Source organism: Pagrus major, chromosome 11, assembly GCF_040436345.1.
Source record: "Pagrus major chromosome 11, Pma_NU_1.0".
Lineage (NCBI taxonomy): Eukaryota > Metazoa > Chordata > Actinopteri > Spariformes > Sparidae > Pagrus > Pagrus major.
Genome location: NC_133225.1, coordinates 24,395,390 through 24,422,333, shown reverse-complemented (window position 1 = coordinate 24,422,333; position 26,944 = coordinate 24,395,390). Strand labels below are relative to the sequence as shown.

Here is a 26,944-nt window from a genome sequence, read left to right as displayed (position 1 = left end):
ATGAGTTTCTGAAAAACATATTTTACCATAACCCTTTTGTCAACTCTCCACCAAAAACCAAAGGAACAATGAAATCAGATTGATTTATGACAGTGATTATTATTATTATTATTTTAAAGTTTTCCTCACTACCCAACAGCATAGTGACTGTTCATTCATTTGATTGTTTTCTTGGAAATGATGGGTTTGTCACATTTCCCTGTCCCACCACTAATAATGACTGCTGTGTTTCACAGACCACTAAGGGACAAGAGATATCTTGTTGAAGGACGAGTTATGATTCCCAAGGACATAATTCATGAGAGCATACCCTACAAATACTTCATTTTCAAGCACAGTGACAATGGCCAGAAGAGCACTTTTGAGACCATCTACCACGAATATGGAAATGAAAATATCTACAGGTGCCTGAAAATTAGAGAGGAGTTTTTAACACATGAAGGTAATCTAGATTCATTTTCTTACACTTAAAGGCTCAACAGCAATTTCTAGTCAGAGCCTAACTGATAAATCAGCTTTGCAGATATCAGACAGTATTATCTTATTGTAGATTATTGATGTTGGCATTCATTTTCATTGATAAATGCTGTACAGAAATGCCTCAAAAGATACACTTACCAAGGGGGACTGTGACGGTTTGTAGGTTTGTAGATGGGCCCAAAAGCGAACAGTCAGACAGGAGAAGGTTAAAAGGTGATTTATTCAACAATCAGATGAATATTTGTGCAGTTCAGGGGTAGCTTGTTGAAGCAGGTGAAGAGGGCTCTGTGAGGAAAGGGTTACTTGCGGTCATGAAGCTCCAGAGCGTGCAGAGAAGCGAAGTGGCTGGCTTGGTTATGTGCGGGGTTACCAGTGAGTAGACGGGGTCCTGAGAGCGTCTCGGCTCGGGGAGTCTCGAGTGGAGTGTGGCGGGTGGCAGAGGTGTGCAGGCAGGAGGCTGGTTGGGTGAGAGGCTAGACAGCGTGGAGAAACTAACACTGGGGAGGATGAGGAGAAGAACAGGGTTAACGCAGGTAGAGATACAAAGTAGCACTAGCAAAACCAAAAGGACAATGGATGCTAAGATCTAGGACAGCTGCTAAACAAACAGGAAGACAAATGTGTCTGCAATGCTAGAAAGTGGATATAATATAGATTATCAGATGGGCTGTTTGGGATCAGAGTATATTTTTCTGTTACTGTGTATCCAATCAGCTCTACAGATGTGTATGTCTGCTAATATGAATTGCATGTAAAAGAATTGACCATGTTTTCATTAAAAATACTTTGTTTTTTTAGAGAGATCTTAAAGCATATGTGCAGCAATGAGTTAAAGGAATTTATTTGTCCCCCTTAACAAACACATAATTACATTAGATCTTAGTAAAATCAACAGTGCCAAATGTGATCATAACAAAGTTATGACAAAGTTAAGACAAAGTTGGGGTGGAGGGAATATCTTCATTGACAAAAGAAGTGAGATGTGAGATTATTCAGCTGGTAGCCAAGCAGCTAAAGACTGAGCCAATGATGGGGACGCATGAACATGAAAGTAATTGATGCCAATCAGCTGATGCAAGTGATTTGAGTACTCTCTGAACAAACACAATGCTCCATTTGTACATACTGGTTTGACATTCTATTGAAAGCCTTCTGTCCTTTTGTTAATCTGTGTCTAGGGGAGTGGCACCAGTTTGATGATATGATCCATCTGAAGCTTAAGAAGCATATTTTTTCCTGGGAGTCTTTAACGACTACAGACGTTGTCACAGGAAGAGACCTAGCTGGCAGGGTGATGCTGAAAATCATCCTTGATCTTCTTGAAACTTGGAAGGAACCAAATGTGGACAACTTCTTTCTCCTGCTACAACAGTTCTATGATACATACAGTTTTCCTGCACTGATAGCATTGCATGAAGGCATGCTAAAACCATGGGGATTGCCATATGGTGAAAAACAGGTAAATCAGGGGTTTTATTCTGGAAAAAACGGTTTCCAGCAAGAATTATCATCAGAATAATCAGAGTATAAGTGTAACAGAGGGGTGGTTGTGGCTCAGTAGGTTGAGCTGGTCATCCACTAATCAAAAGTTGGTAGTTCAGTGATTGTGCATAGAAATATTCTGGGATGATTTGGATAGAAAGTACAGTATTGCTCCTGATGAGCGGGATGGCATCTGCAGGGCACCTTTTGCCATCAGTGTGTGAATATATGAATGCGACATGTCTTGTACATTACTTTGAGTGGTTGGTTGAAGTCTATTTACATTGGTTGTTTTTTTCTTCCTTTACCTTTTCTAGGTCAAAATCCTGCTCAAACGTCTTGTTCAGGCAACAAAAGCTCTCTCAAACCCTATGCATGCAGGAGTTGTTAGTTTGCTCATTTGCAGCACTTATCTGAAAGACAGCATGACAGAGCAACTGTCTGATCTATGTGATCTTCTTTGCCTGCCTAATAAACCACCACACCATTTCTCACCTTGGTGGAAGGACTTTGCAAGCCCTATAGATGAAAAGAGGTAATAAATGTGTGATTTAAGTCATATAACAATTGTTACTAATACATTATCATGATAACAATGAAGATTATAACTTAGAAATAAACAACAGACAACAAAACAAGAAATGATTAAAAGCTAAATGTTACCAGAAGACCCACAGATTTAAGTTTTATGAGAAGAGCTTTATTATTTAACCTGGAAATAATATTAGTCAGAGGACCTTGCTAATTTATCTCATACACAATCAAAGTTCAACTTGGCGTCAGTTTTTCAGTTTATTTTTTTCAATTAATATAGAGTAGTTGGGGATCAGTAGTCACAAACAATACTTTACAGAGAAAATAGGAAGTTAGATTTAAAAATCCAGTAGTTTTTCTGTGCGCATAAAGGGCTTATTTCTCTCAAATTCTGAACACAGATTTGTTAAACCAGTATTAGTGAGCACTTTCCTTTGTCAAGATAATCCAACCACCTCATAGATGTGGCATATCAAGATGTTGATTGAACAACAAGATTATTGCACAGGTGTGCCTTCATGTGTCTGGGTGGCTGGCCTCTGGCAATTGTGCAGATGAAAAAGCCTGATGTGTTGGTCCTGGGTTGAGGAAGTTCCATGTGGGCTGCAGTTTTTAGGCAGGTTGGATGTTGATGAAAATGGCTTATGGTAGTTAAATGAATATTCAGTTAAAGGCATTAGCTCTGGTGGACATACCAACAGTTAGCACGGTAACTACACACTCCCTTGCCAGGCTTGCCACATCAGTGGCACTGTTTTGTGTGAACTGCATATTTAAGAGTTGCCTTTTATTGTGACCAGTCCACGGCACACCTGTGCACTAATCATACTTTTTAATCTGCATCTTGATATGTCACACCAGTGCTCACCAACCTGGATTTTGACAATTTTTTGCTCAAAATTTGAGAAAAAATAGCCTTTTGTGCACACAGAAAAATTATTTCATCTTTTACTTAAACTTGTGAAAAATGAAAGCAAAAACTGTATTTATTTTCCCTATCCATCCATGCTAATCTGTTTTTTTGTTCAAACAGAGTTTATTGGTCTCCAAAGTAGATAATGTGTCTTTCATTGAAGTGCAATAATTAGTAGTGAGATTATTCCTACAAATCTTAATTTGCTTAAACTAAGCCAATGTACTGTGTTAAGAAGTTGGCTATATCAGCCTACAGAAGGACATACTTTTTCATGTTGTGCTTGCAATAATTCTGTTTTTTCTCAATATAAGAAGCTGTCATGAGAACAAAACTGTTGACAAGGCTAGCTCTAATTACTTAACTTTTACTCTTCGGACACCCATCAAATCTCTGTTAAGGAAGCGCTATTTCTCTGACAACATAAAACTAAAATGTAAGTCAATAATAGAACTTGCATTGTGTGGTCAAATATACTTGACACATCAAATGAGTGACCACTGAGAGTTGGAGGCAACAGAACGGAGATTTACTCTGAAATCCATGCAAAGTATATCTTTGGCTTTGTTAAGAGATGTTATGTCCATCCTGAAACACACCATTACCGGTGGTGGCAGTAATGTATCATCCTATTGCTCACCACCAGTGTCATTAATTAAAAGAATAGGAAGAAGAGGAGACGCAAGTGTTTTTCTATTATTTTGGTGGTGCAGTTTAGAGGCTGAACCTTTAGAAAACATGAAACCATTTAAAAAACCCAGTGGACAGGTAAACTTTGCAAATATAAAGCAATTGCCTTGACCCTGAAAGCATGCAAAATGTATTTTGTTCATTGTCTTTAAAATGCAGATCTGAGCACAGTTGATAATATCTTTCAACTACAGAGAAAAAAACATATCCTAAACATGTATTATATGATAATATTTGAATAAACAACATGGTTGGCTTTCCAAATATTAAATACATTTTCCACTGTAAATATAATGAAACTAAACACTGACTTCTCTGCTGGTGTAGAGTTGCAGATGCTGTTGAGATGCTTTGCAACAGTGCTAGACAACATCACAATGAAAAGTGGCTGTTGGTCATCCCTCTGATTCACTTACTGAGAGGTGAAAGCAAGCCATTTCAAGAAGTTCCACCTTGTGACTCCTGGACAACACTTTTCTCCAGAGATGGTAGTGTTAGGTAGGTGGAAGTGTTTTTCTCCTCCAAAGACTTGTTGACGAACAGAACCTTTTGAAATATCTGTATAATGTTTAACCAAATTCATTATTTGGTTAAACACATTTGAATATCAGTGGTCCCATATTAAATGAAATTGTTAATGTTTTGTCCTCATATTTCATGACCCCGAACTTGTTTAAGCAATAAGTCAACATTTTAGAAAATGTGTTGTCACTGTGAGGTTGCCAGGCAACCAACAGACACCCTAGAAAGTGACTAGCGTGGGACAAAAATAGCATGTTTTTTGTGTATTTTATTTCATGTTGAAAGTTTAGGTAAATGTATTTTTGGTTGGTTCCCAACACTCACCCTGGCAATATCTTGATTTAAAAAAATATTTTTTCATTTCACCACCTTGTCACCGCAATCAACTCTGATTTTTAAATTAGGAGTGTGGCTCAGATTATGAAAGACCATGCATACCTGGCAGACATTGATCGTCTTCTTGTGCACTCTTGGATGTCTTTGCTGCCTGTGGAAGAACTAACAAGTTTCATATCCAGCGTGAAAGTGGATCTCCTAGACATTCTAAAGTATCTGCAGTTCAGTATCAGTTCTGGAATAACTCACTCCAAATACATGGTATGTATCCTAAAGTGACTATAACATTTTATTTTTTCTAATAAAAGTGTATCAAATGGAAATGTGAAATCAATGTGACAATGTTAAAGGAGTTGCAATTGGAGAGGACCCTGCAGAGAATATTCAGCAGAATGTGTAGCTTTGCTCAGCTCTATGGAGCTTTACAAAGAGTAAAGTTTGTGTTTTGTTTAAATTGTACCACTCTCACAGTGTCAGTAGTCCTTTTTACAGTATCTCTTCAAGGTGGGAATGTTGCGCTGTTATTCAGCCTCACCATTCTGTATAAAAGGTACAAAGACAGAGTAGGAGGTAAATGTTGTTCAGCCACTGAGTCAGCTGCAGAGGTAGTGACAGGAAGTTCGGGAGCTCATTCCCCTCTGAGCAGAGGAGGAGCTCAAACGCCATATCAAAGGGACTGTAGATTAATGTAATTGTCACGTCATGACATTGTTATTAGGCTTGTTCATGATGAGCCAGGCTTGCACAGAAACAATCACTGGTGATCATTGCAGAGGAATCCATCTGAATTGACAGGGCTGTGATTTAGCTTGATTTTGGGAGTATTTTTCGAAAAAAATAATGCAGGAGTGCTTATAATATTGGTTTCTCACCGAGGCCAACCTCTTATGCAAGCTAATGGATGGTATATATGATGATTAATGAATACTCAACTGGGTGGTTTTGGGAACAATTAGGTGTAGACCAAGAAGATGTTTTTTCTTCAACATTGTTTTCTATTAGTGTTAATGATTTAGCTCTTCAAATTAAAGCTTCTAGCTTGGAAGTTAAAGTTGATGATCAGACTTTGAGCATATTATATGCATTTGACGTGGTTTACTTAACATGGAAAAGATCTGCAGATCATGCTGAAAATCATTTTATAATGGTGCTGCAAATGGAGACTAGTTTGGTAGACTTATTTTGGTTTAACAGTGCTGTCATATATCATTTCCATTAGTGGAGACATAGGATGGGAACCTCAAATATTTTATCCTTTGAATTGATTTGTGAGGATGTCTGGTTAGAGACTCGCTTAAAAGGCCCTTAATTGGGACATCTCACATGGTAATCCCTCAGCTACTGAGCTAGGTGAAACTTAAGAATGAAGTTCGTTTTTTTTTTGCTGTCCTGTCCATGAGGACATAAGGGATAATCTTTTGACTAAAAGAACATTTATGCTGATTTCTTTCTGCAGGATGATTATGAAAAACTTGAGTTGTGCTTTAGAAAGGGAACCTTTGCTGTAGCAGATTTTGTTTGTCAAGCTTGGGAGAGAAGGCAGAACATTCTGTATGAGACTGAGCAGCAAAATAACCTGTAATTTTGTAATGACATGAAATGTGTGAATGTTGCAATATGCAAATGTTTGCTAATAGATTTGACATAATAACTTGAAAACTGTGACCAAGAAAACCCTTCATTATAATAATGACCTGAAATAATTGCAGGTTTAACAGCTACCACTTGCATGAATCTCCTTTCACTGTTGAAGTACTGTATGTCTTCAAATTATGTTTGTTCTGTTTTTTGTATTACAGGCTTTAAGACAATTGGGAGATGTTCTTATTGACAGAACAAAACATTGCAGTAAAAGGTAAAAAAAAACAACCAAAAAACCCTGTACCTGTCACTGTTTGATAGTATCTATACAGTAATGCCTACACATTTCAGTGTCTATATTACTTTAGACATAAAAAAACATTTCTCATCAATAGATTTTTTTCCCCATAGTTTTGGTGACACAGAAAAATATGGAGAGCATTGCCTGAAATCTGCAGCAATGCTTCTTGGGTCTGTCTGCCGCCACATAACAGATCCAAACCGCTATGATGTTCCAATGGTCTTCCTTGATCTTGTCTGTCAGATTTTCAAGGCGTACAACCACACTGATTCCCAGGTGAGACTCAACTGTCTGTCTGTTGGACAGGCCTCATATTTATGTTTCCAAGCCAGTCAGGACTTGAAACGCTTGGCACAGTTTGCAGCTGTAGGGAGCATGGTCAAGGTCCAAGAGTCAAAAGCAGGGTCTAGAAGACAAGAACAAAAGGGAGAGTTCATAAAGTGTCCTGTGAATATGAGGAGGTGTCTAGAACCACAGTGGTCCCCTTCTGTACCTCTCTGTACCAGTCTTAAACTTTTGTATTACTCCAAATTATTTTTAAAGAATTTATAAAGCTTGTTATGATTCTGACGTTTATATATTTGCAATGTAGCACTCTCTGCTGTTTAATTATACACCATATTTAAAGCAACATTATGAAACTTTTTTACCTTAAAGTGACATTTCAGGTCTTTAGATGTGGGATTGTATTAGGTATTTATCTGTAGTCTGTGTATTAACTGCAGTAGATGATCGTCAGCTCTCCAGCTGTGTGGAGAAGTAGCGCGTAGCACCAACAGGGAAGCAAAGCATTGTGCTGCTAAACTGCCAGTTTTGGGAATGTATCCCCGGTTGTGATGTGTTTAAGTCTTATGTCTTATTTCTGATGTCCCTCAGTGAAAGGCAGGGTACAACATGTAAAAATACTGACTAGCTAAGTATTAATGCTTAAATGCAAGCAGTGCAATATTAGACAATGTTAAGGTTTATTTTCATTAAATGTTCTTATTATTATGTAAAAGCAATTCAAAACCCATAGTAACTTATAACTGCTATTCCAGTCAAGAGAAGAGTCAATTGGGGAGACATTCGAAACAATGAGGGAATGGCGGAGAAAAACATTCAGTAACAAACTGCTTTGTAAATCACAGTTTTCTGCACCCATTGAAATAGAGGTAAGCCAAAATCAATTGCAGTAATGTATATGTTGTTCTCTGTTCTACTTAAAATATGACATAGCTGACCAACTATTAAAATCTGTGTCACTCTTTCTAGGTATGGAAAAAGTTACTCTCACTATCGTTCAGTCATGAGGAACTCGATTCAGTCTGGAGAGCTACTTTCATGGCTGATTTTGAAGGAAAGCTAAAACAAGTAAGATTATTTTTGTGTTTGTATGCCTTAAATGTGAACTTATGAAACAAAACTGAGGACGTGTGCTTGTGTGCTAGGAAAAGCCAATGGATCAAATTGGAGTATACTCCAAAAAGATGGAAGAACTGAGCAAGACAAGTCCATTGTTATGCAGTACAATGGAGAAATGTGCATTGGAGGCAGTCACGGATATTTGTCAGGTATGATTTTGATAAGTAGTGAATAAAAGTTACAGAATGCTTTTAAATCACATAATGTAAAGGCTTATGTATATTCTGTTTGTGTGTTATAAACATAACAATTCATAAACAATTGTAACCAATGAGGCAGTTAAGAAACTTCTCTAAGAACTTTAAAGTAGGGTCAGATGGGTTAGGGTTACTCACTAAATATCTCGCCCACAACAGCATCTAATATCACAAGTAATAGCCTGTCAACACTGAATAAAGCAAAGTACTTAAGTACATTACTTGAGTAAGCTGTAGTTAGTTAAATTCTATCACTGGTTATTCTCAACTTTGACATTAGTTAATTTATTTTTACTCCAAATGTATATTGGTTCTTATTATCAGTTATCTTTCTCTTTGTATACTAATGATCTGTACTGGCCCTGAAAAAAACATATTAGTCGACCCTTACTTTAAAGCTCTAGTATTACAAGATCTTAATTAATAATACCTGTAATAAATGACTGACAAAGACACTTCACGACCAGAATGATTCTTGTGCATGTCTCTTGCAATAAAGCAATTAATTAAATCAGCAGATCGCTCTTATTAACAAGATTTTGAGCTCTCAATGACAAATACTTGGAGTATGTTGTGCAATGATTTTTTTTCTCGTGATTATTTTCTGATCAGGATAAGTCTGGCGGAGCCATCTCAGCTCTTTTGAAGAAACATGATATCACAAAGTTTGGGAAGTTGATGTCTGTTGTTGTGCTGAAGACATGGCCCACAGATGTTAATGGAAAATACATTGAGGCGGAGGACTTGGTTCTTGAGCACCTTTTAAATTGGCCCATATCAAAAACTGTCTTTAAAATGACAGGTAAGTACCTGTAACATAAACATAGCACAAAAAGTAAGGACATTTGTGTTTGGTAGATTATTTCTTTGTTGTAACAATGCTTCTTGGCAATAAATCTTATACCATTGGAAAGCATGTTTATTTCCCTTTTAAATGGTGCCACATTTGTAAGGAACATGCATTTGTGGGATGAGCAGCAGAGCTGAGTATGTGGGTTGCGCCCATGAAAAATTTGTCAAATCTTCTCTGCCAAACAGCTTATTCTGCTGTTGACTCTTGTTTGGTGTTGTTTGGTGGATTGGATGATTGAAGTCTGAAGAAACAAGACATATGCGCAACCCACATACTCAGCTCTGCTGCTCATCCCACAAATGCATGTTCCTTACAAATATGGCACCATTTAAAAGGGAAATAAAAGGGAAACAGGCTTTCCAATGGTATAAGATTTGTTGCCAAGAAGCATTGTTACAGCAAAGAAATAATCTACCAAACACAAATTTCCTTACTTTGTTTTTCGGTTGGTTTTGTTACGCCTTTTTTCCAGGTGCAAGTGCAAGAGAAAAACTAATCAACAAATTGTCAGATGAAGCGCAAACAAGGATAACTCTGGGAAGTTCAACATTCAAATCTGTGTCAAAGAAGTTCCTGACTGGCGAGATCCAAATTAAAACTTTAAATCAAATCGTCCAGAGAGAACATGTATTTGTTGACTTGCTGAAGATAGGTGAGTACGAATATCTGTTTTTGCTGCTCTTCCTCCAGAAACCTCTCTTCCTTGAGTTTCTATTTCTTCTTCTTCTTTTACTAATTCTTACTCCAGGCAGTTACATATGCAACTATCAAGTGACACAGGAACAGTAAATACTTTAAGATCTGTTTCTGTGGCACTTAATGGTTGCATACCATTTAAGTCACAGTCTGGAGCCCTGTCTTTACCTGGAAGGAAGGTAATAAATAAAATAGATTTTTGAAAAATGAGGGATTGTCATTGTTTGGGCCATAGACTTTAACCAAATTGACGTATTCTCTCAAAACAGTGCCCTCTACCTCCACCTAACAGCTGCAAAAGAAATTGTATTATTCAAGAGGAATGACACAGATTTGTGAACCAATAACCCCTCTAGAGTGCAATCATGTTTGCCCTCTTTTGTACCTTCAGAGAGTCGTCCCCCAGTAAATGTATCGGGAGGATAAAAACAGTACATGATTTAGGCTGCTTTAGCCTGGTAATATCCTGTTTCAACTTAGTCATTTTAACCAACCCCCTTATATTTCTATGGTTCTTTAATTGAAGTAATCTTAAACAAATGTCAAACCTGATTATACACCATAGCATCAGCTCCATACTTTAAATAAAAATGTTGGTTAATTGTGTGAGTTACCTTGAAAGTGTGCCATTGTACAGAGTTACATTCTGAAAAATACAAACATATTTCCTTCTAATAATGCAGATAGTTTTGTTTTTGCTTGATCTGGTCTTGAGATATCCATCATTGATTGCTGCTCAGGATTCCAATAGGAAGTACTAGTTTTCTAATAAATAAGAATCATTAAAAACTTATTGCAACAACACTGCTGTTAAAATTTTAAAACTTAATTCTTTAGTGCTCTCAGTATCACAAACAAATGAACATTCACCACCATGGTATTGCAGGACCATTAATGGTTTTAGTAGTTGATATATAAAAATCTGGTTAAACAAAACTATCTGCGTTAGTGTCTGTTTTTACAAAAAAGGCTGTGTGTAGGTCCTTTGTCATGTTACAGGTGTTCGTGAGTTCTTAAAAGTTCCACCTAGGAGTGATATCACCTCTGGACCTCTTAGATTACTTCATTTCAACTTTCTGAGCTCCAAAATGTCATTGTTGAATACTGACTGTATGTGTATATGCATCATTATGCACCATCACAGTTCCAGTGGCTGTTTTTCTTTGTTGACATTCACAGTTGTCATTTGTTTCTGTAGTTATGTTCATCTAAGTGGTTATGGTCCTTTAGATGGCCTCTGTGATGATGGACGTTGTACAGATGACGGACACATGACAACATTACTGAAACTTAGAGAAGACGAAGTAAAAGCTGTCCATAGAGAGAAGAAGCTGGTCGAGGGTCTTCTACAAGTCTGCCGGGAGCTTCCAGAGCACGTCGAAGGTAGGAAGCAGTGATACACTGAGAATGTTAGAAACCTAGTCTTAGAATAGAGACACTATGCAATGTTGTAGTTTATTACCATGAAATATGTTTTGTAATTTATTGCAGAATTATATTTGGTGCATAGACTGAACAGTCGCTGGACCATGATTCAAATGAAAAAAAGTGTGAAGCCCTTAAAAGAGGATAATTCATATGATAGGATCTGAAGTAGTATAAAACACCTCTCCTGTTATCTAGGAAAGGTTCTAATAAAAGACCAAGGCCAGTTATGTTCTGCTGCCACAGCCATGTCTGTTGTTGGTCATTTAAACTACAGAGTGCTGGTGAGGGGTTTGCATTTATTGCGTATTGTATTGCTTTGTTAATTTTCACTTGTCTTCCAATCATGCAGCAAGAATGAAAGGATCTAGGGACAGCCGTAGTTTTGCCAGGCAAAGTAAGAACAAGCAGTACAAGCTCTTATCTAGAGTGCTCACCGGCTGCATGGTTATGGTTAGCATATTCAGCATAGGAAGTATGCTCCAAGTGAGAAACTGTCCCGGTGAACTTTGTGTTGAAACACAAGGAATATGTTCTTTCCAAAAGATTTACTGACACATTGGGTATTGTTATGCTGGTGAGACTACCATAGTTTTTGTGGCATGCCTGACATCATTAGTACTTTTGTCTTTGCATTATGTTTTTTTACAGATACAGACAATTGACTGGTTATTGCCTCTCATACAGATGGGCAATTTACATGCACGTTAGTAGTTAGTCAGTCAGTTGGCCCCTTCTCAGTGTGAACATGTGAGGCAAGGTGAGGTGACCTGAGATGCTGTATCAGAAAGTTTAAGTACTGCTTGCTCTTTGAGGTTAGCAGAAACATGCCAAAGTGTTTCTCGGCATGGGTGTGGAAACACTAACCAAATCTATTAATAGGCTCACTTCGCTGGGTATTACAATCACGTGGTTGTTTGAGTCACTTGCTACTTTGTATAGAATAATACATGTGTCCACTTTTAAGTCTATTGTTAAGGACCTCACCTTCTCACCTCCAAACATATTGCAGGTCATTGTGGCAAAACACTTAAATATTTGTTTCATCTGACCTCAGAGTTTTCCTCCAGAAGGTACTTACTTTGTCCATGTGATCAGCAATGTTGAGTCAAGCTTTAAGGTGCCGTGTCTGGAGCAAAGGCTTCTTTCTTGCACGGCAGCCTCTCAGCTTATGTTGATGCAAAACACACTTGACTGTGGACACTGACAGCTGTCTTCCAGCAGCTTCTAATTCATTGTAGACTTGCTTTTTAGTGGTTTTTGGTTGAATCTTGAGCATCCTGACCAATTTTCTCTCAGTAGGTGATAGTTTGCATTTTCTTCCTGTTCGTGGCAGTGAAACAACTGTGCCATGCACTTTACACTTACAAACAGTTGTTTGTACAGTTGATCTTGGGACCTTTAACTGCTTTGAAATGGCTCCAAGTGACTTTACTGACTTATTCAAATCAATAATGTGCCCTTTCAGATCAGCTGAGTCTAATGGGTGTATATAACAAGCCCTATTTAAATGGGCCCAGAAAAGTCACCAGCTGTTATCAATCAGAATCACTCAGAAGAAGTTAAGAGACCATGCTACAAAGAAAATTTAATTGACACAACTTTCTATAATCACCTAAATTGATCGTTCAGTTTGCTGTATGTATATTTTTGAAACAGCAGATTTGGTCATTTTCAGAAGACCTGTAATAAATTTATTATTGAACCAAACTTAATGAATGTTTTTAGTGACAAAGTAGTTTGTGTTCCTCTCATTCCATCACAGAAAAATGAGAGTTGTAGAAATCATTGGAACTCAAGTCTTCCATGATAAACATGTTCTTTACAAGTGTATGTCAACTTTGAACATATTTATCTTTTTGATCAACAGTTGACTTCAAGGGGTTGGACAAAAAACTTGATCAGAACATTGAGATGATGAACCTGAATGAATTTATGAAGGTTCACACTCTTGATGGAGAAACCTCTTCTGCAACTGGGCAAGTCACTTATTTCAATCTGTGTGATGCCACTCGTCAAATGGGTTCAGAACTGCGTGCTGTTAAAGACAGCACAATCTTCAGAAAGTGCTGGACGCACCAAGTAGAAGAGCTGTCAATAGACCACCATGATACAGATGACACTGAAGATCTTGATGGAAATAAGGAAACCTACACTCTTGACCTGGTCTACAGCAAAGTATTTCAGACTTGCTACAGCAAATACAAAACGCTTTATGATGGTCTAAAGAGTGGGGAACTGTTATTAGAGGACATAGACAGCATTTTTGCGTACTGTGGAAGAAAATATGAAGACTTGAAGGAAGAGTTGGACATCATGTGCAAAACAAATCCATCTGATAACAGACAATGGATCAAAGGAAGGATTGACCAGATTCAACAGTACCATGGTCTTCATCTTGCAATGGAGTCTGCTAAAATCATCATGGACATCAGGAACACAATATGTCCAGAAGGAGACTTCAACGTACTGGAGAAATTGCTGCAAATGGTATGTTTCCCAATCATTTAAAGTTAGGAAGAGCAGCTTTATCCCTAAAAAATGTCTTTTAAAGAAACACCAGTTACTTCACCAGAAAACGCCACCAGAAACTTCATAATTCTTATAAAGACTAGATTGGTCTTGTATTCTGAATAAAGTACTGAAATACTAGTAGTATATTCACCCACAATCCACAATAGATACTTTAAATAAGAGTTTGAGAAAACTGAAAAGATAACTGAATAAAATAGACTTTTATACAGCCTTTTAGAATCACAAATCATACACTCAACAATTTAATACTTTTTTCAGACTCAAGGTGACTTCAAGAAAAACAGCTTGAATTACATAGATGAAAACCTCGTGAAGGCCAAAGATATTCTGATGGACATTACGAATGATGGCAGGGAATGTCTTCAGGAACTCAGTCAGAGCCGAGAGTTTGTCCTGTGGGTTAAAAAAGCACTTGAAGGTACAGTAAATAGCATTTTTTTGTTACCTCGTACTATGGACAAGAAGTTGTGTTGGCTTAAGGAACTTTTTATTTGCAGATATCAATGAGCTGAAAGTTTTTGTCGACCTGGCATCCATCTCTGCTGGAGAAAATGACCTGGATGTGGATCGAGTGGCCTGTTTTCATGATACTGTCCTTGGTTTCTCATCCATCTTGTATGGACTGAAGCAGGACTCTGATTTTGAGGCCTTCAATGAGTCGTTGTCAAAATTGTGGAAAGCATTTAAAAGTGACGGAAATTTACCAACAAAGCTGGTAAGATTCCACCCTTTATTTCACTACCATACTGTAAGTAATTTTCTATTACAATTAAACCACAATCAATCAAATGTTACTAAGATATCTTATTATCCAAACCAAATTGTTTCAAAGTGAAAATATGGGGTTTGCTTTAATTAGTGCACTGTCACATTCAACATTTTAAGCAAATCTTTTGGGAAAAGGTTTATCTTCTAATGGGGTTTTAGCTACGTAGTTTTCTATGCATACCATATCCTGTTTTTTTCAAATGCATAAAATGACTAAATGGCTACTGTTCATTTATTATTTGCTATTTGAAGAAAACACACCGAAAACTAGTTAGTTAATGTGAAGAATTACGTTCAAAACTTTCCATTTTGTAAATTATTTCAGAGGGATACAGTACGACATCTGGAATGGTTGAAGATTGTAAAGATTAGCCATGGATCTGTTGAATTTTCATCTCTGTCCCTGGCAACATCCATCAATGAGAGTGGAATATACACCATCAAGGCCAAAGACCAGAAAAAGGTAAGCTCAATGCACAACATGAAAAAATTTAAATAATATATCATAATATAATATTGTAACAGGTATTATTAGTATCACCATAACAAGTTTTTAAGTTCAGTTTCAGTGTTAAAAAGAAACTGTAAAAAATAAAAATAAACATGTCAACACATCTCAACTGCCCAGATTATAACCTCTTACAGTAAGTGGGTGTTTTTTTACAGATACAATTTAAGTATCAAAATCACATTGGCTTTCCATGTCTTGTGCATGTAATGATGTTTTTATAGCTTTGTGCAGGCGACAGCCATGGGCGAAGGCACTATGTTTTCGGGCTTACCGTCGGATGAAATTATTGAATGTGACCATAATTCACGTTGCACTTGCATTTCTCAAAAATTAAGTCACATTTTAAAACTCTAAGCACAGTAAGTGAAAATAAGTCCATGTGAACCAAGATGAAATAATTTTCATTGCTTTCTCACAAAATGCATTCAAGGACCACATTTTCCAAAATCCATGAACCCTTCTCTCATTCAAACTGTTAAAAAAACACTTTCAAAACAGAATAGAACAGAATTAAATATCATTCCAAACACAGCTGATTGCAATTTCAGCCAAAAGCCTACCCAGGTGTCAAGTTTTTAGTTACAGTATTAGACTAGAGAGGGAGAACTAGGACTCTCATTGACTTTACTGTAATAGTGATTATATTGTACATGATTATTATTGCAGCTCTAGAATTTAATGAATTTGATTTTTGTTTAAACTTTTCATTTTTCACAAGTAACTTACAATTTAAAGTGCTGCATTTCCGATTTAATCTCACTTGCCTCTTACCTGTATTTTTTAGTATGGTCATATGATGACAACATGTTTTTCTATGATGAAATACTGATGAATGTGAAAAAAAATGTAACTTTAAAGATAAAAGTCAATTGTTTTTGTAAAGCTCCCTGTTGTTAGTGTTATTTAGGTCAGGAGGTGGGATTACCAGTTTGGCCAAGACTCATGTTGGTAATGCAGACTGTATGAGTTTTAGAAAAGTGGCTTTAATATTGACCAATACTTGACAGCATTTAAAAAAAAAGAAAAGTAATACCTTTTATTATAGTCCTTCAAAGTCTTGATTGAAGACATGATTGTCGACAGCAACTCGACTGACTGGGCTCAACAACTTGACTTTGCATACAATTGTGAGGTAGTAATTCTAGTTAGGTCAAAGAACTTAAAATAAACACTAATGTAGTCCCTATCATATTGCTGTTTGCTTTCTCTTTCCATGTAGCTCACTTTAGAGACTTCCCTGATGCTGGAAATTCAGGATGGGCATGAGAAAAACAAGACATACACCTATGAGGAACTGAAAGAGTTGCAAAATAAGCTCATGCTCATGTCTGGAAGAGGGGAACAAAATCAGAGCACAGTGGAATGCTTTGCTGAGGTGTTGTATACAAATTGTACATTTTTGTGATTTTATAAAAAGAGATTTATTTTATTTTTCTTAATTTAATTGAAAAAGAATACAATCTAAAAAGAATGATTTTTTTTTATTATTTTTTTTTTTATTTCCCGTAACTGTAATCTCACTGTATCTTCTTCTTATGCAGGTTTTTGAGAATGTCCAAAGACTTACCAAAGCATTTGTAGACCTTTATGCTGCAGGGAACCCACTCTACAGGTGTTGGGAAGCTAAGATATATTGCAAAACTCAGAGTGACCCATGTATCATGATGGAAATCAACTTTTGCAAGACCCTGCATCGCATCCAAGTATGTGGAAGTCTAGTCGAGGAACTTGGAGCACTGTCCAAGAAGATGGAGTTGTTTCTTGATGACTGGCGAAACTTCATGAACAAACAGAGATCTGATCACTACTACTTAAACTACTTCACAGCAGAACAAATATTCTACCTTTGCAGTGTTGTGACGCTGGCAAATGTGAATGTAGAAATAGATGACAAAGCTTTGATGATGCTCTCTTTTATCCAACCAAACTGCACAACATCAGATGTGTGGAGCACATGGGAAAGGTTTCACAAACAATATGAGCCTGGGAAAAGGATTAATGAAGATGGTCAGTTTCAAAGTCACTTTCTTTGGCAGGATGACAGCCATATGTCTTCAGCTAATGTGAGTCATTTTACAACAGATGATCTAGCAGACAGGGCAGACCAAACTGTGGGCTTGAAAGAACTAGAAATTTTGTGGAATGGCTACATGAGGAATGAGGGAATATTTTTCCATGACCTTTTGGACGTAAGGAGTTTAGGGCATCTGTTAAAAATGATGACTGTCGCAGAAAACCAAAATGAAAATGAATGGGAAGAACCAGTGCTCTCAGAGGCAAAAGACAGTTCACTCAGGAGAGAGCTCCCAAAACGCCTCCTCTCAAACCAGCCTAACCTCATAATTTGCCCACACGATGAGGTCCTGACTTCAAGTATCTGCTTGTACATGACCAGTGACTATGAGCCACTGCCAAGTTATGATGAGGTTCTCTTGTGTACCCCTGCAACATCTAATGAGCAAGTAGAGCTTTTTCTGAGGAGATGTCTCACACCAGGTGACATTGGCCAGAAGATTTACACAATGCTTTGGGCAGACCAACTAACATATGATGTGAGCTGTGCAATGGAGAAGTGTTTTCAGAAATTGCGTTCCCAGTTTAAACATGATTACACGCTAGTGATCTTTTGCAGCTCTGACAGGGAGCACACTTACATTCCTACTGCATTCAATCAGTTCAAAAGAGACTTTGTGCCACAAGAGCCATTGGAAAGGATCCAGAAGTATTTGTCCAAGCATTACACTGTCCCCTCAGACCACAGGAATGCTATGTTCAAAGGTGGCCATTCTGTTGGCATTGTAACTTCCAGGAGAGCAGGAGTAGGTAAGTCTCACATAAACTGTACTTTTATATTATTTATTATTTAACTTTAAGTTTTTTGATATTCTGTCTGTGTCAGCCTTATGTAAAAGGAATTATGCAGAGAGATCAACAACAAAACGTGCCAAAGTATCAACAGCAATTTCTATAGAGCACATAATGAGAATCTGAACATGAGAGATATCACCTGCTTATTTATCTTTAAGTAAAGTTGATATATTTGCATCCATATTCATACAAGTCTGCCTTTAATTCCCAATCATAATTTGTCCATTTGGCAACGTTTTCTCCTGGAGTTGAATTTAGTTGCAGTTATTTTGCATGCTGCATATTGGGTTAGGTAACTCATAGGGATACATTTTTAAAAAGTTCATCTTTCAAAGTGGGTCTTATATGAGCAATGTTATTGTACATTGTATTGCAATTCTCATATTTATTGATGCTTGCCTTTAGATAAGTACTATTTTGGTATTGTTTAGCAAAATGAAACTGTGTCACCAGTTTTGGAGTATATAATTATTTCATACAACTCAGCAAAATAGACGTCTAATGTTGTAAATACCCCTACAAGTACATGGGATCTTTAACTAAAACGAGTTATATGGTATTTCATTAAGAAAACAAGATAAAAGAATTAAATTGACCTTGTTTTGTGTTTTGTGGGAATGCTTACTTTCTAGAGATAGAACTGAAGCGTATTCCAATCGGTTATTATTGATGCTATCATTTCAATCACCTAATTATATATGGTTATTTTCCATTTTAGGCAAGTCATTGTATGTCCAAAGATTGTATGAAAAGCTGGAGGGAAGTGTTGAACAAGGAACTGCATTCAAGAAGTGCATCCGACTAACTGAACATGAGGTTGATGATCACAAAATTCTTCAGTCTTTGTATGACACACCAAAACAAAAAGATCTCAAGGTGTTTCACATTGATGTCACATCCTCGGTAAGCAATGTTTATATAACCATGATGATAAAAGAATTTTGATTATTTTTTAACAATGTGGTTCTTTAAAGAATCCTTAAAATGGTCAAAGTTTGTTTTATCCAGTAACATTAAGATTTGTTCTAACAAAGTGATTTGTAATACCTAGGTGCAAAAAGGCTTGAATGAATTCATATTCAAGCTTTTCTTTTTGCGATACCTGATGGATTCCGATGGATGGGTGTGGCACTGCAGCCACAAACACTTGTATATCATTGAGTTACTGGAATCCACCAGTAAGCAGCCTAGATATGCCCCCGGATCTGTAAGTTGAGATGTTTGTGCATTTTTCATCTTCATCAATCTATCATACTACACAATTTTATTACTGATATTATAGCAAATGATATTACAATTGTTGCATTTTTGTTTAGTAAAATGTTTTTATAACACAGATTCCCAAATTCATCTGTGTGTGATACAATTTAGGTAGATACAGCCACATCTTGTCAGAGCCTTGGCATTTTGTTTCAGTTGCAGGCAGGTCAAGGATGAGTGGCTAAATATGGTTTAAAGGTAATTACAGTAGCTGCTATTAGTAGCTGGTAGGAAAGTTAGGTATAATTATTTTTGCTGAAATAAATAGTCTTAAGATCTTTGCCTGAGAGAATAAGCTTGATTAATTGATTCTAAACTTAAATCTACATGTATTTTTTATTGTTTGTTAGGGGCGAAAGGAAAACTTTGCTTTCACAGATGTTTTCCCGAAGGTATACTGTCGTCCACCAAAGGAGGTCATGGCTTTGGAAATGAGAAGAGAGGAAAATGCAGACATGGAGAGTGATGACCCCCTCATGGATGACAAATGTTTCAGGAGTGAAACTTATCAAAGACCATACCAGTACCTCACACGCTTTTACAACAAAAACAATCTCGACAACTTCACATACCAGGGCATTGAGGGGACACATGCAGAGTGTCTTCAGACACTTTTAATCCACTGTGGCATAATAGATCCATCATGGGCAGAGCTACGCAACTTTGTCTGGTTCCTTAATCTTCAGTTGCAAGACTGTGAGAAATCAGACTTCTGCAAGGTTGAGTTGGTTGGAGACACTCTCCGTGGGTTCAAAAACTTTGTGGTTGAGTTCATGATCTTGATGTCGAAAGACTTTGCAACCCCATCATTATGCATCACTGACCAGAGCCCAGGGAGGCAACAAATTGACAACAGTGGAGTTAATGGAAGAGACTTAGCACCATTCCTCATTCGAAAGAGGTGGGAATCTGAGCCACATCCATACATCTTTTTTAATGATGACCACATGTCGATGACTTTTATTGGGTTTCACCTGAAGCTCAACAGCCAGAGAGGAGTTGATGCCATAAATCCCTTGACAGGAGAAGTGATAAAACAAAACATCATGACTCGACAGCTGTACAATGGCTTAAAACTTCAGAGAGTTCCTTTTAATAGGGACTTTGATCAGCTTCCTCGAGCTGACAAGATGGAGACTCTGTGCAGTGTGCTTGGCATCAAGTGGCCAACAGATCCTGATGAAACATATGAGCTCACCACCGATAATATTCTCAAAATGATGGCAATCCATATGAGATTCAGGTGTGGCATCCCGGTAATTATAATGGGTGAGACAGGATGTGGTAAGACAAAGCTCATAAAGTTCATGTGTGAATTGAGAAGGTGTGGAGCATCGGCAGAAAACATGAAACTGGTCAAGGTTCATGGAGGAACTACTTCAGAAATGATTCATGAGAAAGTTAAGGAAGCAGAAATTCTTGCAAGGAACAACACACAGAATCATAAATTTGACTCAGTTCTTTTCTTCGATGAGGCAAACACCACAGACGCCATCAGCAGCATCAAAGAGATCCTTTGTGATCACTCTGTGCAGGGACAACAACTTGGCTCTCAAACAGGACTACAGATTGTTGCTGCATGCAACCCCTACAGGAAGCATACAGAGAAGATGATTGAAAGATTAGAGGCATCTGGATTGGGCTACCGGGTCAGGGCTGAGGATACTGATGACAAACTTGGCTCCATCCCTCTACGCCAGCTTGTGTATCGTGTTCACAAGTTGCCCCCCAGTGTGATTCCACTTGTTTGGGATTTTGGGCAGCTCAATGACTCAACAGAGAAAATGTACATTGAACAAATGGTGCAAAGAGAGGTGAAGGCCAACGTGATTGAGAAGCATTATATTCCAACCATAACTCAGGTGTTGTCATCATCACAAAAAATCATGAGGGAGAGGAAAGATGAATGCAGCTTTGTCAGTTTGAGGGATGTTGAACGTTGGATGAACGTGTTTGTGTGGTTCCACAAAAACCATTCCATGTTTGAAACAGAACTGAGCAAACTCAACCACAAGAGAAAAAACTCCGGCAGAGTAATCTGGTCACTCTTGATGGCCACTGGAGTCTGCTATCAGTCCTGCTTGGAAGACAAAACGTCGTACTGGAAAACTATCACCCAGTTGCTTCCTTCTGAATACGACATTGAGAGGGTACTAGAGGAAATCCAACTCATGCAGGACCTACTACTTGATGGTGTTCCCATGGGTAAAACAATTGCCAGAAATGAGGCTTTGAAAGAAAATTTCTTCATGATGGTGATCTGTGTTGAACTAAGAATTCCTTTGTTTATTGTTGGGAAACCAGGGAGCTCCAAATCATTGTCCAAAACCCTTGTTGCAGATGCAATGCAGGGCCCTGCTTCACATTCTGAACTATACAAGAGGCTGAAGCAGATACATCTGGTGTCTTTTCAGTGCAGCCCTCATTCAACTCCAGAAGGAATCATCAACACATTCAAACATTGTGCCCGCTTTCAGAAAAGCAAAAACTTGGATGAATACATCTCAGTAGTTGTTCTCGATGAGATTGGATTGGCTGAAGACTCCCCTAAAATGCCACTGAAAACACTTCACCCATTACTGGAAGAGGGCTGTGTTGATGATGAACCACAACCTCATAAAAGGGTTGGTTTCATTGGAATTTCCAACTGGGCTCTTGACCCTGCCAAGATGAATCGTGGAATCTTTGTGTCCCGTGGAGATCTGAACCTGAAAGAGCTCGTCAAAAGTGCTGAAGGGATATGTTCGTCTGAAGAAACTGTTCTTGAAAAGATCAAACACCTCTTTGAGCCTTTCGCAAAAGCATATATCACTGTATGCGAAGAAGGCAAGGGTTTCTTTGGTCTGCGGGATTTCTACAGTCTGATAAAAATGGTGTTTTCGATTACCAAGATCACTAATAAGAGACCTACTGCAGATGAAATCACTGGAGCGGTCCTGAGAAACTTCAGCGGAAAAGATGGTGTGGATGTGATGGGCATATTCAGCAAAGAACTCAGAAATGACTTTGCAAATGCCAGCATCACCACCAATGATTTGGTCAGTCAAAGCATCTCTCCAGCTTGCCAAGTTGACGCAAGTCGTTACCTCTTAATTCTCACAAAAAACTATGCAGCCCTTCAGATTCTCCTACAGAAATTCTCCTCGAACCAAATCCATCCACAGATCATCTTTGGGTCTAGTTTCCCAAAGGATCAGGAGTACACGCAGATCTGTAGGAACATCAATCGTGTCAAGGTTTGCATGGAGACTGGACAGACAGTTGTGCTTCTGAACCTTCAGAATCTGTACGAAAGTCTGTATGATGCTCTCAACCAATACTATGTGACCCTAGGTGGTCAAAAGTATGTTGATCTTGGATTAGGAACACATCGTGTGAAATGCAGGGTTCACAAAAACTTCAGGCTTATAGTCATTGAAGAGCGAGAGGTGGTCTATGAGCAGTTTCCAATCCCACTGATTAACAGGATGGAGAAACACTACCTTGACATCAACACTGTTCTCAGAAATGAGCAGAAGAACATTGCCGGACAACTAAAGGAATGGGTTGATAATTTTGTGTCCTTAAGGATTCAACATACCATGAAAAAGCAATATGATCCAAGTGATGTCTTCATCGGCTACCATGAAGACACATGCTCATCTGTGATCCTGCAAGTAACAGAGAATCAAGGGGCTGACACAGATTCTCAGACCATTCTGGACGAAGCCAAACACATTCTGCTCAACTGTGCCACTCCAGACTCAGTTGTTCGTTTGGACAAAGCCAGACTGCCTGATGAAGAAAGAGAACACTTCATAAAGGAATATGTTAAAGAGGAAATGCACAGTTCATTGGGAGACTACATTGTCTATCGCACACAACAATTGGAACAGTCCCACGTCTTCTTCACTGAGGTATTTGTACATTATAAATCACAGATTGATAGAACATAACAAAGTAACAGTATATGTGGGTGGCCTGTCCTTTTTGTAATAGCAAATGAGAAATGATTGCATAGTATTTTAAATTCTAATTCTAGGTCTTTTGATTTTTTGTAGGTCACAACTTTTTCCAGGCTATTGACTGCAGCAGACATTCAACAACTGCAGAAAGTGACAAACCTTGATGTCAGGCTGCTGTCACTGCAACAGTTTGACACAGAGTACTCTTTCCTCAAGATAATCAGGTGAATACAGTGAATAGAGCATGGTCATTTCAGTTTAACTAAACAGCCTTTTTTTCAACACCCTTGTGGTATTTTTGTTAGGATTCTGTAATGTTTTTGCATTATACTGAGTAGATACAAGTAAAAATTTGAATAGAATGAAATTGAATTTGGATAGATGTTTTGATTGAGAGACCCCATCCAGCAGAAATTGCATACAGTGCATTTAACTAATTGTAAATCACACATTATTAAATCTTGGCAGAAACAAAATAAAAAACACCGATACCATCTTAGTTAGTCTTTCTACTGTTTCAAAATCACCAATTCTGGTTTGGAAAAAATAAACCCTTAATTCACAGAGTTAGATGTAAAAATATTCTGGCACTTCACACTGTTTCCCCCGCTGCCTCTCTCTGCTATTGCTGGCCTCTTAGTTCTGCTGGGTTAGCTCACTCTATGAGAGTCTTTTGCTGAGGACCAGCTCTCACTTCTTCGTCGGCAGACTGTTAAATTAGCTAAAATGGAATGAGAAAAATTGCCAAAAAAATACCAACTAGCAATGGATTCAGTTGGCAATAGCTGACATATTTGTCCAATCGTCCAATCCTTGTAGATACTACGTAATATGGGCCTGCATACATTTGTAAAGTGTTCACTCTGTCTGCTCAAATGTAAAGCATGCTTATGTTCTGGTATTAGGGAATTTCTTGGCTCAACACCTGCAGACAAAGTGCTCATTGTCCAAACAAACTATGATGAAGACTCCCACAGAAGGAATATTCTTTCCTCAGCCAAGTGAGTGTAAAGATTATCAAATAATTACTATCACATATTTCTCAAACATTTTTGAAAAAGTTAATGTTTGTTCACTTTCTATTTTTACTTCCATTTAAATTTTTAAGGTATTCATGCATCAATGAAATAAACAAGTGGGCCAAGACTAACAACACAAAGACATTTGTGTACTTTGTCACCAAACTACTCCGAATCGAGGGCGGGACTTCCTATGTTGGATTTCAAGGAGGTTAGCACTGCTGTTACACACTCACAGATCTGTCTATTTCATGTCAGCAGCAATATGCAACAGTAATAGTGATGAATTAGTTTATGTAGCACCTATCATACACAGAACCCAGCACTACACAGTATGTGTAACAACAAGAAACAAAATAAATGAAAGAGCAGACCATTTAAATAACAGTTAAAACTTACATATCGCCTCTTAATTTATCTGCCTTTCTTTTTTTACAGGTCCTTGGAGGTCTGCTCACATTGATGATCTCAGGAGATCAACAGAGTTTGTGTCTGATGTTCATTCCTTGAAAAAACGGGGCATAAGTGACCTTTTTGAATATCCACCTGAGGGTAATTCATCAAAAAACCTTTTTCCTAAAGAATGTTATATATTGTAAGTCACTGATTAAATTCCACCTGTAACTCTTTTGTTTTTTGTTTTTTTCAAGCCACAGAGACAGAAGACCAGACCCATGTGCCACAAAATAATGACTCCATTGTAAGTATAATTTTCACCATCCGTATTCATAAACAAGAACAAGAGGATCCTGATTGCCAGTCAGACCACATAACAAAAATACAATTTACTTATCTCTAATGCATTTGTTAACAAACAAAACAAACTAACTGTAGAAGTTTAACATTAGCTAACAATTTATCTTTTACTTTTATGTACTTGTACAACCCCTGATTCCCAAAAAGCTGGGATGCTGTGTAAAATGTAAATAAAATCATGGTGCTATCATTTGCAAACAAACTGTTTCCTACTAATAGTTTTACGAAGTGTTCCCAAGCCCATGGTAGGAATATCCTTTCTACAATCATGTGTTTCACAAAGTAGTGAACCCTGCCCCATCCTTGCTTGTAAACGACTGAGCCTTTTGAGGATGCCCCATTCATACCCAATCATGATACTATCACCTTTGAACCTGTTTACAAAACAGGTGTTTTTGGAACATTCACAACTTTCCCAACATGTTGCAGGTATAAAATTCAGAAAAGGCATTTCTTTGCAAAAATAAATAAAACTGATGAAGTAAAACATTAGATATCATTTCTTTATACTGTTTCATTTGAGTATATGTCAAAAGGGATTAATATATTATCACATTATTTTCTATTTATGTTTTACACAGCGTCCCAACTCTTCAGGAATTAGTTTTGTACATTATTTTCAATTGGTGATGCAGGACATACCTAACATAATAAGTTAGTCAGTTGAGCTAGGTCAGTTAAATCTAAATCAAACACAAAAGTAACTAGGATGGCACTCAGCAGTGTACATACCTCCACCAAAGACTGAAAGGTCCCTATTAATTCAGTCAAGCCTAATTCAATATCAAATAAAAAATATTTAAATCCACGTATTAAAGATTGAACGTTTGTGATGTATAATGCAGGGACCACTTAATCCACAACAGCAACTCTGCTCAGAGAGTAGACACGTACTCAGAGAACAGTTTATGTCGTTTATATAATGCTGGATAGATGATTAACTGAATTGAGAATGGTTTCTGTAAGACAATAATAAAAATACAAAAATGTTACAAATAATGTCCTCCTATACAATGTTACTGAGACTATGCTCATTAATTTGAGCTTTGTACTCTAGCAATATACAGCAATATAACATAAATACAATGTAAACAGAAATGGCTGATAAAATAGCTGAGCTGGTATCTTAAATACACCCACATGTAAGCACATGCAATGTAACACAGCTAGCTGACTCGCATTAGCCCAATTAGCAAGTGAGTCAAATTAACCCACAGTTGCAGAAAACAGCTCAGAAAAATAAACATACATCGGTTACTGCTACTTAGCAGGATGAATTGCACACTACTTGCAACATTTCTTCAACATAAACAAGCAGTCTACAGGCCACTCTTTACTTACTTTCTTTATGAACACATTCTCTGTTGAATGACAAGGGTTCTGCAGCTACAGCACACTGACAGCTACCTCCATTCTCACCTGCTAATACTAGGACCCTGGCCACCAGAGTGCCTGACTAGAAAAATTCCCAGCAGTCAACAAAAATAATCGGGAATTTAAAACACTACTAGATACAGATTTTTCATTCGATCGGCACCGAATTGTACTCACTAGTACATGCAAGCCACCCTAATATGCACAATTTTTTTCATCAAGATTCATGCATTATTCCCTGAGAAATTGACGAAAATGCTGAAAAACACCCTATCTCGTAACGTTAAAGAAAGTGAGAAATAATTCCTGGAGCCGTCACTTTAGCTTCTGACAAACCAACTAACTAACCAACAAACAAACAGACACAGGCGAAAACATAATCTCCTTGGCGGAAGTAATTGAGTGAATGTAACAAATGATTAGAAGGCAGTTAAGAAATTTGAGAACTTGAGTTCCCAGCCTTTTTGACTCGGCTTTTCTTGGGATGTTTTTTTG

At 37.6% G+C, this 26,944-nt stretch overlaps 1 protein-coding gene across 1 annotated transcript in view; it reads left to right on the top strand.

Annotated features, from left to right (window-relative positions):
• LOC141004825 (E3 ubiquitin-protein ligase rnf213-alpha-like) overlaps positions 1-26,944 on the top strand; it is a 58,770-nt gene that overhangs the window by 3,878 nt on the left and 27,948 nt on the right. The window contains exons 7-30 of the mRNA XM_073476491.1: positions 237-442; positions 1,659-1,939; positions 2,280-2,497; positions 5,026-5,218; positions 6,757-6,812; positions 6,950-7,115; positions 8,094-8,192; positions 8,270-8,392; positions 9,053-9,242; positions 9,766-9,945; positions 11,220-11,372; positions 13,285-13,904; positions 14,208-14,367; positions 14,447-14,664; positions 15,043-15,180; positions 16,448-16,603; positions 16,770-18,051; positions 18,815-18,999; positions 19,148-19,303; positions 19,707-23,252; positions 23,397-23,524; positions 24,206-24,301; positions 24,409-24,530; positions 24,758-24,904. Coding sequence (XP_073332592.1) covers positions 237-442; positions 1,659-1,939; positions 2,280-2,497; positions 5,026-5,218; positions 6,757-6,812; positions 6,950-7,115; positions 8,094-8,192; positions 8,270-8,392; positions 9,053-9,242; positions 9,766-9,945; positions 11,220-11,372; positions 13,285-13,904; positions 14,208-14,367; positions 14,447-14,664; positions 15,043-15,180; positions 16,448-16,603; positions 16,770-18,051; positions 18,815-18,999; positions 19,148-19,303; positions 19,707-23,252; positions 23,397-23,524; positions 24,206-24,301; positions 24,409-24,530; positions 24,758-24,904 — 8,819 coding nt within the window. The remainder of the gene's footprint in view (positions 1-236; positions 443-1,658; positions 1,940-2,279; positions 2,498-5,025; positions 5,219-6,756; positions 6,813-6,949; positions 7,116-8,093; positions 8,193-8,269; positions 8,393-9,052; positions 9,243-9,765; positions 9,946-11,219; positions 11,373-13,284; positions 13,905-14,207; positions 14,368-14,446; positions 14,665-15,042; positions 15,181-16,447; positions 16,604-16,769; positions 18,052-18,814; positions 19,000-19,147; positions 19,304-19,706; positions 23,253-23,396; positions 23,525-24,205; positions 24,302-24,408; positions 24,531-24,757; positions 24,905-26,944) is intronic.